The sequence below is a fragment of the Ciona intestinalis genome, chromosome 3, assembly GCF_000224145.3.
Source record: "Ciona intestinalis chromosome 3, KH, whole genome shotgun sequence".
In the NCBI taxonomy this organism is placed as follows: domain Eukaryota; kingdom Metazoa; phylum Chordata; class Ascidiacea; order Phlebobranchia; family Cionidae; genus Ciona; species Ciona intestinalis.
This window is the reverse complement of record NC_020168.2, coordinates 202,209-218,715: the sequence shown is the minus strand read 5'-3', so window position 1 is coordinate 218,715 and position 16,507 is coordinate 202,209. Positions and strand designations below refer to the sequence as shown.

Genomic DNA, 16,507 nt, shown 5'->3' with positions numbered 1-16,507 from the left:
AATCACCCACAAAGTAACATACTTGGTAACTCGTAAGCTGGCGCGAGGTGCACACCCGTGTTATAACGACTGTCGTTTTCCGGCCACGCGAGGATAAAGTAAGTTACATTCATTCATTCATTCATTCATATAATTCGTATGTATAAAGGTTTTGTTTATTTTGAATTTTTGTAAGTATACTTTTTTTAGTTTATGAGCAAAATTGGGTGTTCTTTTTAAAGTGGTTGTTTACATATCAAATAAATACAGAACTTTCTCTGTTATATATTTTTTTCTTTAATATCCTAATAATGCAACACTGTTAGGCCTTTTATGTTACAATCAGTCAAAATTTATAGTTTTAGCAAAATCATTTATTTGATGTTGTATGGTTGATTCATGCTTATACAGAAACACTTTTAAACACATTTTCACAAGTATTCCAGAAATTTAATAAACGTTATTATCATTTCATGAATTAGATTTTTTCCGCTCTTTTGATATATTGTTTTATTACAAGTGCAGATAATGCATGAAATACTGTAACTTAAAAATCCAGTGTAATACATTCAAGTAATATTTCAATTCAGCCATCTGTATTGGAGAAGTACATGCAGAAATACATTCTATATTCCATCTTATGGTCATTTGCTGGGGATGGAAAACTTAAGATTAGAGAAGAACTTGCTCAATATATTAAACGCTCAACTAATATAACATTACCAACTCAACATAATATGGATATCATTGATTTTGAGGTAAGATATTGTTATACATGGATGCATCCTTTTATTCTTTGAATGCTTTTAACATGAAGTTGTAGTCCGTTATAATTTTTTTTAAAAAAAACAAACAAAAACATTCATATAAACATTCGTAGTTCGGCTAAATTTTTAACATCAAATAATAAGAACGAAATCTAAGCAATCCCAAAAGGAAGGAAATCTGAATGCACTTGTGTTAAGGTATTCAAAATACAAAACAGTCAAAAATCAAGTCAAATAAACTGTATAATATAAAAGATATATATTTTGCATAAATGGCACCCGTCAGTCTATTATTCTGGTATGATTCTGGTGTTACATGTTCATTTCTAACATTCTAAACCATATAACATATGCATAATCCCTAACATAATGCATATATATATATATTTAAATATATGCAGTGGCGCAGCCAGGGGGGTTAGGGGGTCGACCCCCCCCTTTTAAACCAAAAAAAAAATTTAAAAAAAAAAATTTTTTTATTAAAACCCCCCCCCTTATTTTTTTCTGGCTGCGCCACTGTGTATACAGCATACATATATATATATTTCCAGGTATCAATGAATGGCGAATGGAGTCCATGGATCAACAAGGTTCCGCAAGTTGAAGTTGAAACACACAAAGTTGCCGCACCTGATGTAGTGGTACCAACATTAGATACAGTTCGTCACGAGGCTTTACTTTATACTTGGCTAGCTGAACATAAACCAATGATATTGTGTGGACCACCAGGTATGTAATGGACTAAATTAAATTAGAATGATGGTCATTAAAAAAATTAATAAATAAATTGTCAAACACCATATAAAACACCACAAGATATGTTATGGAGTGTTAATCACATTTTTTGGAATACTACACACTTTTACATTTACCTAAAACTTGTGCACCCTCGCAATACGCAATATATTATCTCTGGTAAAAATAGCCAGACAATATATTATGCAAATTACACACATGTTTGGAAACTACACTGTACCTGCTAGTAGGGATGTGCTGAAGTTGAAAAAGCTCGGGTTCGCCGAGCGCCGAGCTTCAACGAAAAGCTCGGCACGAGCCCGAGTCCGAGCACCTATGACGTCATCAAGGAGAAAGGCGTACGAGAATGCGTTCCTGTTTAGCCGAAAAGCGTCGCTAATCAAAATAAATCAAAAAAGGAGACGCTCGGGCACGAGCTTTTGAGTTCGGGCTCGGCTCGGCACATCCCTACCTGCTAGCAGCAGCAACACAATGGAATATTATATTTAAAATTTCTAAGATTCTGGTAGTTATATAAATATATGTATAATACTGTTACGTATTTTATGTATCTTCGCATGGCGGGGCAACGACACTCGTTACAAGACTCTGTTTCATACACCTTGTTTGTTTTTTTTTTCTTTTAGCGTATGATCACAATTGAGACAACCTATAAGTGACCACTGGGTTTGGGGCAATTGTATAATACACATAACATTATTACTAAAATTATTATTATCATTATATAGGTTCTGGTAAAACCATGACTTTGTTCTCCGCGTTACGAGCTTTACCGGACATGGAGGTTGTTGGTTTGAACTTCTCCAGCGCAACAACACCTGAGTTATTGCTTAAAACATTTGATCATTATTGTGAATACAAGTGAGTTGTTGCCATTTTTAGGATAAAATTGTTTGTGTGTATTGATTAAAACCTGCGTTTTTACACGCTTGCTTACTTAGGTAGCTTGCTCATATTTGTTGTTTTAATGCCTTGATTATTTACACTTTTCAAGGCATGCTGATAAAATACCAACAAAATTCCTGCTGTACCGCAAAATTTAATTAATTTGTATTTAACTAGAATCATAGACTTTAAACTGTTTTAAAACACAGGGAGGCAGGGATAGTTAGACACGAATTCCCATGAAAGAAATTTGATTCCAATATTAACAGTTACCAATGTTAAAAATAAAACTTTCCTGTAATTTTCTATAACGAAACAATCTATTTCTAACACTCAACCAAAACTATCCATGTAACAACTGGGATAAGGATTGCCGGGTGTTTTAATTACCCATTGATTACATTGAGGATTTAAAAATATTGTATGGCGCTCATAATACATAATATGGCTTTCATGGCACTATAATATGGCTTATGACTTTTTTCATAGTTCACTTATAATATGGCTTTCATGGCACTCTTAGCCAAAATTGTCACAACCCATGTTATAATACATACCATTGTACATTAGATGGACACCCCGTGGAACTGTACTCGCACCAATCCAACTAAACAAGTGGCTTGTGTTGTTCTGCGATGAAATCAACTTACCAGACATGGATAAATACGGAACACAACGAGTTATTTCATTCCTGAGACAGATGGTTGAACATGGTGGATTCTATCGGACTTCGGATCGTACCTGGATCAAATTAGAACGAATACAAATAGTAGGGGCTTGCAACCCACCCACTGACCCTGGGAGGAAACCTTTATCTCACAGGTGATTGCTTTGTATGCTTATATTTACAAAATATAATGTCTGCATGGGTTAAACACTTCAGTTATAAGCATAAACTTGCTTTTAGTTTTATTTCACTGCTGGTTGGTTGGTATGCTTAAATGTTATAACAAATAAAATGAATTGTGTGAATCTGGCTCTGATGTAATGCTTGTGAAGTTGGAAGATTGTTGTTATAAAATAACCTTTAGGACAAAGTACGAAAAACGCAAAAATCAAGTCCAACCAATAGTTTACTCTAAAAATATCTATTTCTCTTAAAGCAACATCATCAGTCCTTTATTCTTTCTGATAGAACTTCAAAAAAAAGTTTAAATCTTAAAAAAGTAAAAATTTACACAGCCTATGCTGTTGTAAAACCAGAAACCATGTGACACTTACATAAAATGGTCAAGTAGAACCTATAACCGAAATATAAATTCTAGATTCTTATTTATATTTCAATTTTTATATCAAATATAAATCTTAGATTCTTACGCCACATACCTGTTGTATACGTTGACCACCCTGGCCCTGCTTCACTCAAGCAAATCTACAGCACATTCAACCGTGCCATGTTACGTATGGTGCCTTCATTAAGGCCTTATGTGGATCCATTGACCAACGCTATGGTGGAATTCTATGTGATGTCTCAGGACCGTTTTACTCAGGTTTGTAGCATTTGTACAGTTTGTTATATTCTGTGGTTAGGTCTGTATTTCTATTCTATATGGGTGAAGTTGGCCCAATACTCCCAACATTGTGTATGCACATTCTATTCTATATGGGTGAGGTCCTACAGTGAGGTATGCCATGGGACCTGGGATTTAAGCCAGAGTTGGCCCAATACTCAAAATTGTATATGCACATTATATTCTATATTGGTGATATCCTACAGTGTGGCACTCAATGGGACTTGGGTTTTAATCTAGAGTTGGCCCATTACCCCAACATTGTATATGCACATTCTATTCTATATTGGTGTGGTATGAAATAGGGCTTAAAAAGCAAGCCATTTTTTTCAAGAATATAATGTTTTCATTTTGTTTCCAGAACAAACGTTTATATGTATAAATCTTAATATATTTTATTTGTTTCTTCCAGGACATGCAGCCGCATTATATTTACTCGCCTCGTGAAATGTCACGTTGGGTACGAGGTATTTGTGAAGCTTTGCGTCACCTCGAAACACTGGCTGTGGAAGGTCTGGTTAGAATATGGGCCCATGAAGGGTTGCGTTTGTTTCAGGTGGGTAGAACTACATCGGTGTTGTTGTTTGGTTTAACTTTAATTGTTTTAAGAACTGACACAAGGTGTATAACTACATGGGTGTTATTGATTGGTTTAAGAACTGATTCACGGTCTCACCAAATAACACGACTTGTTGATCCAATGCATGCAGTGTTAGAATGACTGCGGTTAAGAATAAGTTATTTTTTGTAAATTTTAATATTCTTAGTTGTTTATTCTTGTGGGTGGAAAAATATAGTTGCATAAGTCAGTGACTATAACATTAACTAAAAAACACCACTTGTTACATTGTATCTAATATTAAAATGACTCTCTGGCACACAAACTTAGCTTATATACTAGTAACACAAAATTACTCAATCGTAACATTAAACATAGAGATTGAGAAAAACATTAATGATAAAGTGTTTGTAGTTCTATAAAACCTTGTTTATAATTAGGGTCTGGTGTTTATAATCCTGTAAAACATTGTATTTGTTTAGGACCGTCTTGTATACAATGAAGAGAGACAATGGGCAGATGAAAACATTGATATGATTGCATTGAAACACTTTCCAAATATAACAAAGGAAATTGCATTGAAGAGGTTTTTGTTTATTTATTGTATTTTTAAATTTTATTTTCCTGAAATGTAAATATAGGAATAAACCATACATTGTGCATGTACAGGTTTTTAATTTATAAAAATCACAGTTATATAAATATGATGCTTTTATGTTGTATGATCCATATACATTGTAGCATGTGTTTGTAAAACTTAGTGTATATATTAAGATGATTTAAATTAAAAATGCTTTGATTTTAGACCAATATAGGAGATTTTTCTTTATATATGTTGTAGTATCCCAATACCTTATATATGTTTGTGTTGTGAATCTAAACACTGTTGTATTACAGGCCAATACTATACAGCAACTGGTTAAGCAAAGATTATGTTCCTGTTGATATTGAAGAGTTGAGAGAATTCACAAAAGCAAGACTGAAGGTATTTTATCATGAGTTTTGATTATGTTTAAAGTAACCGTATAATTATTATTACTATACCGTATTATTTTATTACTTCTAAAATATTTACCCACAAAGTTACATATGTGGTGACTCGCAAGCGGGCACCCCAGGTGTATGAAACAGAACACTTGTGTTATAACAAATGTCGTTGCCCCACTATGCGAGGATAAATAAGTTACATGCATGGTAACTCAGAAGCTAGTACAATGTGTTTGAAACAGAACATAATGTTATAACGGCATTGCACCACTGCACAAGGATAAACAATCCCATTAATTTCTTTATTTATGTGAATGCTCTTACAGGTGTTTTATGAGGAGGAATTAGACGTACCCCTCGTCCTGTTCAACGAGGTCCTTGATAATGTTCTTCGTATCGACCGAATATTCCGCCAACCACAAGGTCATTTATTGTTGATCGGTGTTTCTGGCTCCGGCAAAACAACTTTGTCGAGATTTGTGGCTTGGATGAATGGATTGAAGGTGTTCCAGATCAAGGTATGTAGGGCAGATTGCAATAAATATTATTTTGGGCGGGCACGACATGGGACATGAGATTTAGGCCTAAGTTTGCCCATTAATAACATTGTGTAATAACATTCTATTCCATGTGGGTGAGGTCCTGCTGCAGGGCCTGCAATGGGACCTGAGATTTAAACCAAAGTTGGCTCATTGCTTTAAATTGTATATGCACATTTGTTCTCAGTTGTATATGGGTGAGGTTCTGTAGCAAGGCATCTAATGGCACCTAGGATTTAAACCAACCAGAGTTGGCCCATTACCCAACATTGTATGTGCACATTTGTTCTATATGGGTGAGGTCCTACAGCGGACACACTATGGGTCATCAGATTTTAGGCCAGATTGGTTTATACCCTGACACCCAGTGTGCTACAACTCATTAGTGACCACTGGGTTGGAGCAATGTCCGTTAAATGTCTTGCCCATGGACACATACGCTGTGAAAGCCTTCATTTACAATGCAAGTGCCCAACCACTGAGCTGGAGTAATTGACTAAACTTAGATTTTTATTAGTTTACCAATGACAAAAAGCTTTCTACACAGAAACATGAAAATACAAACTTTTCCCATCCAAAGTCTAAGCAGGAAGCAGATTAAACCATGGTCTTTGGTTCAACAACTTAAGCTTTTTTTAATTTCACACCTATATGGCAGATTATATAAAATAAAATACAAACTTTTTATGCAAGGTCCATCGTCAATACATGCCTTACACGGGGCCTGAGTTGTTTGGTTACCATTGACAGAAAAGCCCTTTTAATTACACACAGCTGGCAGATTATGTACCAATACAAAACTGTGTTCCGGATTAAATAAAATACAAACTTTTCCATCCAAGGTCCATCGTAAATACACGGGGCTTGAATTTGATGAAGATCTTCGTAACGTCCTCCGGAGGTCCGGATGCAAGGGAGAGCGCATTGTGTTTATCATGGATGAATCAAACGTCCTCGACTCGTCTTTCCTCGAGAGGATGAATACGCTCCTCGCAAACGGGGAGGTTCCGGGATTATTCGAAGGAGATGATTACGCTGCGTTGATGACGCAATGCAAGGAAGGAGCTCAAAGGTTGGTTTGTGAATATAACTTTATACGCTGAAATATGTTTGTATTTATGCACACTTTTCGCAAGAAGAGTCTCAAAGGTTGGTTTGTAATCATTATAAGGCAAAACGAACCACGAATACTGTAGCCAAATAATACACATCTGCTGCTCAAAAAAATTCAACCACAAATTTTTTACGACTTAAAATACATTTATTATCCTCTGTCTTCTCTCTGACAAAAATAGTTGATTTTGATCTTTGTTGCCTGCCTGTATTAAAGCACATATTTCTCCAACAAAGGGGCTCAGGGGTTTGTGTGTAAAATAAAAAACTTTAATTCTCTAAAATAGAGTCAAGTAAAACGTTGGTATAATAAAAATTACATTTTTCACATTCATTCCAGGGAGGGTTTGATGCTAGACAGTCAGGAGGAATTATATAAATGGTTCACGGGTGAAGTGATGAAGAACCTGCATGTTGTGTTTACGATGAATCCATCAGAAGAAGGATTGAAGGACAGAGCTGCAACTTCACCCGCTTTGTTTAACAGGTGATATTACTGGTGCTTATACTGCCATGCTTGTATGTGATATGTGGTGTGATAATAAAGAATCCCATTAATGAAAACTACTGAAGAATCCTACAGTACGTTATAGATTAGGCTGGTGGGAAGTGTTTGAGGTTGGTAGTTATATAGGTTAGGTGTTATTAGTTATGGTTTATAGAGGGTTAGGGGTTTATAGGTAAGTAGTTAGTGGTTAGCGGTAATGCTTGTATGTGTTGTGTAATCCCATTAATGAAAACTAGTGAAGAATCCTACAGTATGATACGGATTAGGCTGGTGGGAAGTGTTGAGGTTGGTGGTTAGGGGTTTTTAGTTTGTGGTTGGGTGTTATTAGTTAGGGGTTATAGAGGGTTAGAGTTATAAAGGATAGTTCTGGGTTAGTTGATAACGCACTGGAAGGATCTTCACATATAATCTTCACATATTTTCAGATGTGTCCTCAATTGGTTTGGAGATTGGTCAATTGATGCTTTATTTCAAGTTGGAAAGGAATTTACTTCCAAGATAGATTTGGAGAATTCTCAATACACAGCTCCTGAATATCTACCAGTTGTTTGTAGCAAGTTACCAAGCATGCCAACACACAGGTACAATGTTGTATTATATAATATTATACTGTTTTGACCACAATTTGAGGCTTGATGCCAACATTGTGGGCATATGTGTTTTTCAAGATATTTATCAGCAATTGGCTCTAACTCATTTGACCTAATGGGTTGTCTAAATTGTAAGCCATACATTACAAAAAGTGAAAAAAAGTTATTACATGGTAACTCGTAAGCGGGCATGAGGTGTATGGAACAGAACACCCGTGTTATAACGACTGTCATTGCCCCGTCATGCGAGGATATATAATTTACATTTATTACTTCATTCATTCCTAATACAAATGCTATCCTTCTATAACAGAGATGTAGTGGTGAATGCATGCGTATTCATTCATCAAACCTTGCATAATGCAAACAAGAAACTTAGCAAGCGAGGTGCGCGGACCATACTAATATCACCGAGGTCATACCTTGACTTGATCAACCATTACGCAAAGCTAATGCAGGAGAAGAAGGCAGACCTCGAAGAACAACAGGTGTTAATTAGTTTACTGGATCATATTTAGCATATCAATGCTTATTTTGATGCATATTTTGTATGTTTAATTTAAAAATTATTGTAATATTTAAAGAAAGTAATATTGAGACATTAATTATCCATTTTTAAAAGTTAGATTCCAAAAATGATATTTTTTTATATTTTATGCTGCATACTTTTAAACCACATCTATTTACAGATGTTATATACAACTAAAAATCCGTCATTTGCATGCTAAAAATATATTAATCTTAAAAACAGCTATTCATAATATATTTATTTAAATTCTCACTCATAAATCTTTTAACTGCAGATTCACCTGAACGTTGGTTTGAGAAAAATATCGGAAACGGTCGATCAAGTTGAAGATTTGCGTAAGGAGTTATCACAGAAGAACACGGCGTTGCAGTTTAAGAATAACTTAGCAAACGATAAACTTAAGCAAGTTGTTCACGATCAACAGGAAGCTGAAAATAAGAAGAAAACATCGAGACAGATAAGGTGGAGTATTTGATGAATAAAATTCATGTTATCTTTGGTTTATTGAGCCAACTTTAAATGTTAGGACATTTTCGATTACCAGTTTGCAAATCTTAGTCTAACTTCTTGAATTAAAGTGTTTTATCAAAAACACAGGCCATAATGGTGACCGCATTGAGTTTTGAACCCAGTATGCTCTGGTTATCAATTGAAAATCAACAAAAAACAGTCACCCACAAAGTTACATACGTGGTAACGTGTAAGCAGGCACAAAGTGCGTGAAACAGAACACCCGCGTTATAACGACTATCTGTCCCAGCACACGAGGATAAATAAGTTACATTCATTCAATTTTAACCTCAAATTCCACAGAGCACAACTGACTGAGCTTAACCAGCATATAAAGGAAGAGACAAGCAAAGTAATGGATGAATTATCGAAGGTTGAACCCGCTGTCCAGGATGCTAAGGCTGCTGTTCGTTCAATCAAGAAACAACATTTGGTTGAAATCAGATCAATGGCCAACCCCCCTTCAGGTATATATGGCTTCGGCGAATTTATGCATGATTCCATAAAGTTGTGAGTTCATAGTTAACATAACTTTGTTTGTTTGTTTTTAACTTTTTTTTAATGTCTTTTTTAACAATGTATTTGCTATAACATTTTAATTGAATTGTATTCTTAAAATAAGATGCGATTTAAATAAGAGACTGACGATGCCATTTTTGGTTATATATATAGCAGAATACTATTAGTTGAAATTGATCTATACTTGTTATGTATTTCATACACTTGATTATTTAGTTACGCAAAACCTCCAACTTCATCATTTTTTTATTTAAAACAAATTCTATATCTAGATGACAATTTTAATTGTTTTCATGAATAGACGGAAATTTTATAATTGGATGAAAAATCCTAAAGTAACATTAAATATTTTATTAATCTCTTTCTTATATTTAATTTCAGGGGTAAAATTATGTTTGGAGTCGATATGTTTGTTGCTTGGTGAGAATACAACTGATTGGAAATCAATTCGTCAAATTATTATTCGTGATAATTTCATTTCCACGATCATCAACTTTCAAACTGATGACATCAGCGATTATACAAGAAAGGTTATGAATGACAGGTATGTAGTTTGTTGTGTTGCCAGGTGGAATATATAGTACGGTTAGACGGGACACCTTTAGCACATAACATCCAAATATCCTGATCAGTTTTTTTTTAAACAATTAACAATGGTCTATGGGCGACGTGAGGATAAGATTTTATAATTCTTTGAATGTTCTTTGTTTACTACCAAATGAGACGAGAAAATAGAATGAAAACGTGTCCCATCTTCCCCCACCCTACTATATAATGATAGTTATGTAGTATGTTGTTGTTGCTACCAAGTGAAAAATATACAGATAGATAAATAGTTTGCTGTACTGCTCCATTATATTGTGTTTACTGTGTGCTTCACTGAAAAATAATTCGATTGTTCTTTCGTTCCCAATCTTACGTTTTTTTATCTATCTCTCAAGAATCTTAAATATACACCTGGCTTTATAGTTTAAACGTTTTATTATTTCACTTGCCGTGCTCGGCTGATCATGGAAATTTGATAAAGATTTTAAATACCAAGATTTATTTTAATATTTGTAATCGTTGTATTAACATATCATTAACTCTTTATATAGACCTAGCTTTATAGTTTCAACTTATTAACATTTCACTTGTTGATGTCCTTGGCTAATCATAGAATTTTTATTTTTCATTATCCAGCTAGGTATATTTAAATATTTGTAATCATTAATTTAACGTATCATTAACTGTTTTTTTCAAGGTACATTTCGAACCCAAGTTACAAATATGAGACGATAAACCGTGCAAGTTTGGCGTGTGGGCCCCTCGTCAAATGGGCGATCGCTCAGTTACAATATGCTGATATGTTGCAACGTGTGGAACCTCTTCGTGGCGAGTTACGAACGTTGGAACAAAAAGCAATCAATAATCAAAGTGAAGCTGAGGAAGTTGAGGTGCTCATCTCAGATCTTGAACATTCAATTAAAAGGTGAATGAAACATGTTTTGTTTTTTCTAAGAAATTAAGTAATCTCTAAGTAATGATTTTTTTGAATTTTATTTGAAAGGTAAGTTTAAAATATTTTTGGGTAAAAAGATTTTATTTTGAGTAATTTTTCTATCAAAAGGTAAATTAAAAAATATTTTTTGAGTTAATGATATTTTATTAAACAATGGGTAAACATAACGGTTTATTTTAATTGACTTTTTCGAATTAACTTTTTACTAAAGATATTTTTTATATTAGATCATATTTTCGAAGAAATTTTTTATGTAAAACTTTTTAAATGTAGTTAAAATAAAATAATGTTAAAACAGATACACTGAAGAATATGCTTTGCTTGTGAGTGAAGCTCAGGCCATCAAGCAAGAGTTAATCGCAGTTGAAGCGAAAGTTACTCGAAGTACAAGCCTCCTACAAAGTTTGGGGCAAGAACAGGGAAGATGGGAACAAACAAGTGAATCTTTCAAAAGCCAGGTGGGAAAAATTGGATTTAATTATTCTTGCATGGTGAAGCAACTTTTTAAGTTCTTACATGGCAGGGTGTTCTGTTTCATACACCTCGTGCCCTCGTCCCAGTTACCACAAATGTTACTTATTTATCCTCGCATGGCGGGGCAACGACAGTCGTTATAACACGCATATCCTGTTTCATGCACCTAGTGTCCGCTTACGAGTTACTACGTGTGTAAGTTTGTGGGTTTTTGGTTTAATAATAAATATGGACACTCCATTAGTGGCCACTAGGTTGGAGCAATTGTCAATAAGTACCTTGCTCAAGAACATACCTGTCAGAAACCTATTAGATGAACGAAACTGATCATAGGCTTTATTCAACTTAAAACGAACGTCTCAGTAAAACACAACAGTAGAAGTTCACATGAGTACGAAAAATCATGCAAGAAACACAGGAATGTTAATGACGCGCGTTTAAGTGTACGCGTCGCACAATAATTATTAATGTTGCCAAACCGGCCATAACATTTAGTTTAACGCAGTGGGGAATAGAACTTAAACACTATCACAATACCCACCGTGGTAGAAGCATTACGCTTCAAACTCAGTGTCCTCTGGTTACAAAACAAGTATTCAAACAACTTGTCAAGAAATATTGAATTTTGAATTTTTCTTTAAATTTTATTTTTTAATACTATTTTTGAAAAATTTTTAATTTATTTGAATTTTATCACACTATTTTTTTCCAGATGTCCACCATGCCTGGTGATTGTTTATTATCTGCTGCTTTTATCTCATATGCTGGTTACTTTGACCAATCCATGCGTCAAACCTTGTTCTTAACATGGGTGGCCCATCTTCAACAAGCGGGGATTGAGTTCCGTCACGATTTGGCTCGAGTTGAATATTTATCGAGCGTGGAAGAGCGAATGCAGTGGCAGCAAAACTCACTCCCTGTGGATGATCTGTGTATTGAGAACGCTATAATGCTGAAGGTATTTGTTTGATTTGGTCTTCTTAGTTTGTACGTTTCGTTGGTTTTTAAAAAAATACCTACTGTTGGATGAATAAAACCTGTGTGCTCGTTATTGTAATATCAATTTCTAAAACGGACAAAAAATTACTTAAAAACTGCCTTTTCATATTACTAATGGTTAAAAAATATATACGTAACATAATTGGTGCATAGGGTAGTATGTCCTGCAATTTATTTAGGTTTCAGAATTCCTCTTTTAACCCTAAAAGTTTAGCTGTATTAATAAATGAACTAATTCATTTAAGAAACCCTAACAACTTCTATATTAACCCAGCGTTTCAACCGTTACCCCTTGATAATCGATCCATCTGGGCAAGCAACTGAATACATCATGAAACAATTCGCTTCGCATAAAATATCACAAACCTCATTCTTGGACAACGCGTTTCGTAAAAACCTTGAAAGTTCGTTGAGGTTTGGGAACCCATTGTTGGTGCAAGATGTGGAAAGTTATGATCCGATCTTGAACCCTGTGTTGAATCGGTGAGTTGATTTGACTTATAATGTACAAGCTGTGCGGTGAGATACAAATTAAAAAACACTAACTTTTGGCTGAATAGTAAAATTTTGAAATAAAAAACTTATACTGAACAAGTTATATGTTGAGATACAATTAAATTGAGTAGCATAAATACAGTTGCGATAATCATTACATTACATGACACTAATATGCACAAAGCAGCAAAATCTATACAACAATATAATACATTGTATTCCATTGAGCTACAACGAGTAGATTTGTACAAAAGAATAAACTAATTAAAACAATTAAACATTAAAACACATTACTAATAAATACCATACATTATATTCCAGTGAGCTTCGGCGAACGGGAGGTCGTGTTCTGATCACGATCGGCGACCAGGACATTGACCTTTCACCTGCGTTCACGATATTCCTCACCACGCGCGACCCAACAGCAGAGTTTCCCCCCGACCTCTGCTCACGTGTTACGTTCATTAACTTTACCATAACACGAGGATCGCTTCAAGCTCAGTGTTTAAACCAAGTGTTGAGAGCTGAGAGACCAGACGTGGATCTTAAGCGATCGGACTTGCTCAAACTACAGGTATAAATGAATGGATGATGTAACAAGGGCACTTTACCTGTTTAGAATATAGTGTAGTTTACCTGTACTTTGAGATTTCTCACACAAGGATAAATAAGTTACTCTGTTACTTCAGCTACCAGGCATAATGGAAAAATTTTTTGGTGGCTCATCTGGTATCAAACCTAAGTGTATTTCCAATGTTTCGTCTGCCATCCAGCAAGACTTTATCAGGGAATAATTCATCATACATTGAATGAATGAAGCAAATGTTATGATGAAGTTGTTTTGTTTAATATTCATAAACCTCTTTCTGAGTTACCACGTATTCAAGTTTTTGGGTGATAGTTTTGTTGTATTATTCATAAAATAGCTTTATTACCAAAATACATAAACTAAATACTAACTCGTTGATAATAATTTGTATTCCAGGGTGAATATCAATCACGGTTGCGACATTTGGAAAAATCTTTGCTCCAAACGTTGAATGAAGTAAAAGGGCGAATATTAGATGATGATCGAATTATTACCGCGCTTGAAACATTGAAGAAGGAAGCTGCAGAGGTTCGGTTTAATTGTTTTTTTTTTATCTAAATCCAAAAAAATTATTTTAAATCTAAAACACTAATTTTAATAATTTTTTATAGTTTTTAAGTGTTTTTTTTTATTTTTTATACATTACTTAGTAAAATAAAATTGCAATTAGAGCTTTTTTTCGTTCATGTCCAACAGCAATAGTTTATATATTTGTTCTACCATTTATGTGTTTACCGGTTCAATGCAACGCGTTATTTTCATTTTGGGAGTTATGAGTAAAAAACTATTTACCATTTTTTAAAACCAGTTGTTTTTTGCAAGTTTTTACTTTTTGTTTTCTAAGACTGTAACAGAAATTATTTATAAAGACTAATTTAATTCATGTCTAACAGCGAAAGTTTCTAATTTATATTAAAAATAAAACCAAAAATGGAAATTCTTTATCTTATTCATTATTAAGTAAAATAAATTTAACAACAGAGCTATTTTGGATGATATATAACAGCAAAAATAATTTACTTTACTATTTCTATTTATACAGGTTCAATGCAAAGTAGAAGAGACCGATGTTGTTATGCAAGAAGTGGAAAATGTTTCGAACCAATATCTCCCGCTTGCTTCCGCTTGTTCTGCTATTTACTTTACACTGGAATCCTTGTCTCAACTACATTTCCTATACCAGGTGGAAATATTGAAAATTAATATTAAGGAAAATGCTGGTGTAAAAAAATGCGTTTGTTTTTTTTGTTAAAAAATCCTGTTAGGTAATACATTGTTTAAATAAAGTCTATGTCAATTTGATGTTAAATAATCAATTTCAGTTGTTATATAAACCTATAGAATGTGTGGTAGCAACAGTATCATAGCATGAATAATGTTATTATTTTATGCATTAATGTTTTTACCAGAAAAGCTTATGTTGTGGTATTATTTTAAAAAGAGCGAAAATTATTTTTATAATGTGAATTGTTTTAATCTTTTATATTACTTTCAGTATTCCCTTCGTTTCTTCCTTGACGTTTACCACTCCGTACTTTGTGAGAATGATCAACTGGACAAAACTGAAGGATATGAGAAGAGACTTTCTATTATTACAAGTTCATTGTTTCAGGTAAATATAATACTTGTGTTAAGACTGTATTTCTGTTCTATATGGGTGATGCATAATAGAAATATATATAAAGTGTGGGTGGCGTCATATAACATTGTATATGCACATTCTATTCTATATGGGTGAGGTCCTAAAGTGAGACACGCCATGGGACCTGGGATTTAGACCACAGTTGGCCCATTACCCCAACATTGTATATGCACATTCTATTCTATATGGGTGGGGTCCTACAGTGAGGCATGCCATGGGGCCTGGGATTTAGGCCGAGTTGACCCATTACCCCAACATTGTATATGCACATTCTATTCTATTTGGGTAGGGTCCCTACAGTGAGGCACGCCATGGGGCCTGGGATTTAGGCCGAGTTGACCCATTACCCCAACATTGTATATGCACATTCTATTCTATTTGGGTAGGGTCCCTACAGTGAGGCACGCCATGGGGCCTGGGATTTAGGTCAGAGTTGGCCCATTACCACAACATTGTATATGCACGTTCTATTCTATATGGGTGAGGTCCTAAAGTGAGACATGCCATGGGACCTGGGATTTAGGCCGAGTTGACCCATTACCCCAACATTGTATATGCACATTCTATTCTATTTGGGTAGGGTCCCTACAGTGAGGCACGCCATGGGGCCTGGGATTTAGGTCAGAGTTGGCCCATTACCACAACATTGTATATGCACGTTCTATTCTATATGGGTGAGGTCCTAAAGTGAGACACGCCATGGGACCTGGGATTTAGGCCAGAGTTGACCCATTACCCCAACATTGTATATGCACATTCTATTCTATATGAGTATGGTCCTACAGTGAGGCACGCCATGGGGCCTGGGATTTAGGTCAGAGTTGGCCCATTACCACAACATTGTATATGCACGTTCTATTCTATATGGGTGAGGTCCTAAAGTGAGACACGCCATGGGACCTGGGATTTAGGTCAGAGTTGACCCATTACCCCAACATTGTATGTGCACATTCTATTCTATATGAGTCTGGTTCTACAGTGAGGCATGCCATGGGATCTGGGATTTAGGCCGAGTTGACCCATTACCCCAACATTGTATATGCACATTCTATTCT

The 16,507-nt window shown here is 34.8% G+C and overlaps 1 protein-coding gene across 1 annotated transcript in view; it reads left to right on the top strand.

Annotated features, from left to right (window-relative positions):
- Positions 1 to 16,507, top strand: part of LOC100176169 (cytoplasmic dynein 1 heavy chain 1) — a 54,401-nt gene that overhangs the window by 28,134 nt on the left and 9,760 nt on the right. Inside the window, exons 49-72 of the mRNA XM_026833630.1 lie at positions 539 to 737; positions 1,298 to 1,475; positions 2,231 to 2,363; positions 2,958 to 3,209; positions 3,697 to 3,877; positions 4,311 to 4,454; positions 4,940 to 5,043; positions 5,355 to 5,442; positions 5,771 to 5,962; positions 6,826 to 7,055; positions 7,437 to 7,583; positions 8,030 to 8,185; positions 8,508 to 8,682; positions 8,998 to 9,185; positions 9,537 to 9,700; positions 10,134 to 10,296; positions 10,996 to 11,223; positions 11,552 to 11,711; positions 12,440 to 12,685; positions 13,001 to 13,209; positions 13,543 to 13,795; positions 14,207 to 14,338; positions 14,853 to 14,993; positions 15,306 to 15,422. Of these exons, the coding sequence (XP_026689431.1) occupies positions 539 to 737; positions 1,298 to 1,475; positions 2,231 to 2,363; positions 2,958 to 3,209; positions 3,697 to 3,877; positions 4,311 to 4,454; positions 4,940 to 5,043; positions 5,355 to 5,442; positions 5,771 to 5,962; positions 6,826 to 7,055; positions 7,437 to 7,583; positions 8,030 to 8,185; positions 8,508 to 8,682; positions 8,998 to 9,185; positions 9,537 to 9,700; positions 10,134 to 10,296; positions 10,996 to 11,223; positions 11,552 to 11,711; positions 12,440 to 12,685; positions 13,001 to 13,209; positions 13,543 to 13,795; positions 14,207 to 14,338; positions 14,853 to 14,993; positions 15,306 to 15,422 (4,180 nt within the window). The remainder of the gene's footprint in view (positions 1 to 538; positions 738 to 1,297; positions 1,476 to 2,230; positions 2,364 to 2,957; positions 3,210 to 3,696; positions 3,878 to 4,310; positions 4,455 to 4,939; positions 5,044 to 5,354; positions 5,443 to 5,770; positions 5,963 to 6,825; positions 7,056 to 7,436; positions 7,584 to 8,029; positions 8,186 to 8,507; positions 8,683 to 8,997; positions 9,186 to 9,536; positions 9,701 to 10,133; positions 10,297 to 10,995; positions 11,224 to 11,551; positions 11,712 to 12,439; positions 12,686 to 13,000; positions 13,210 to 13,542; positions 13,796 to 14,206; positions 14,339 to 14,852; positions 14,994 to 15,305; positions 15,423 to 16,507) is intronic.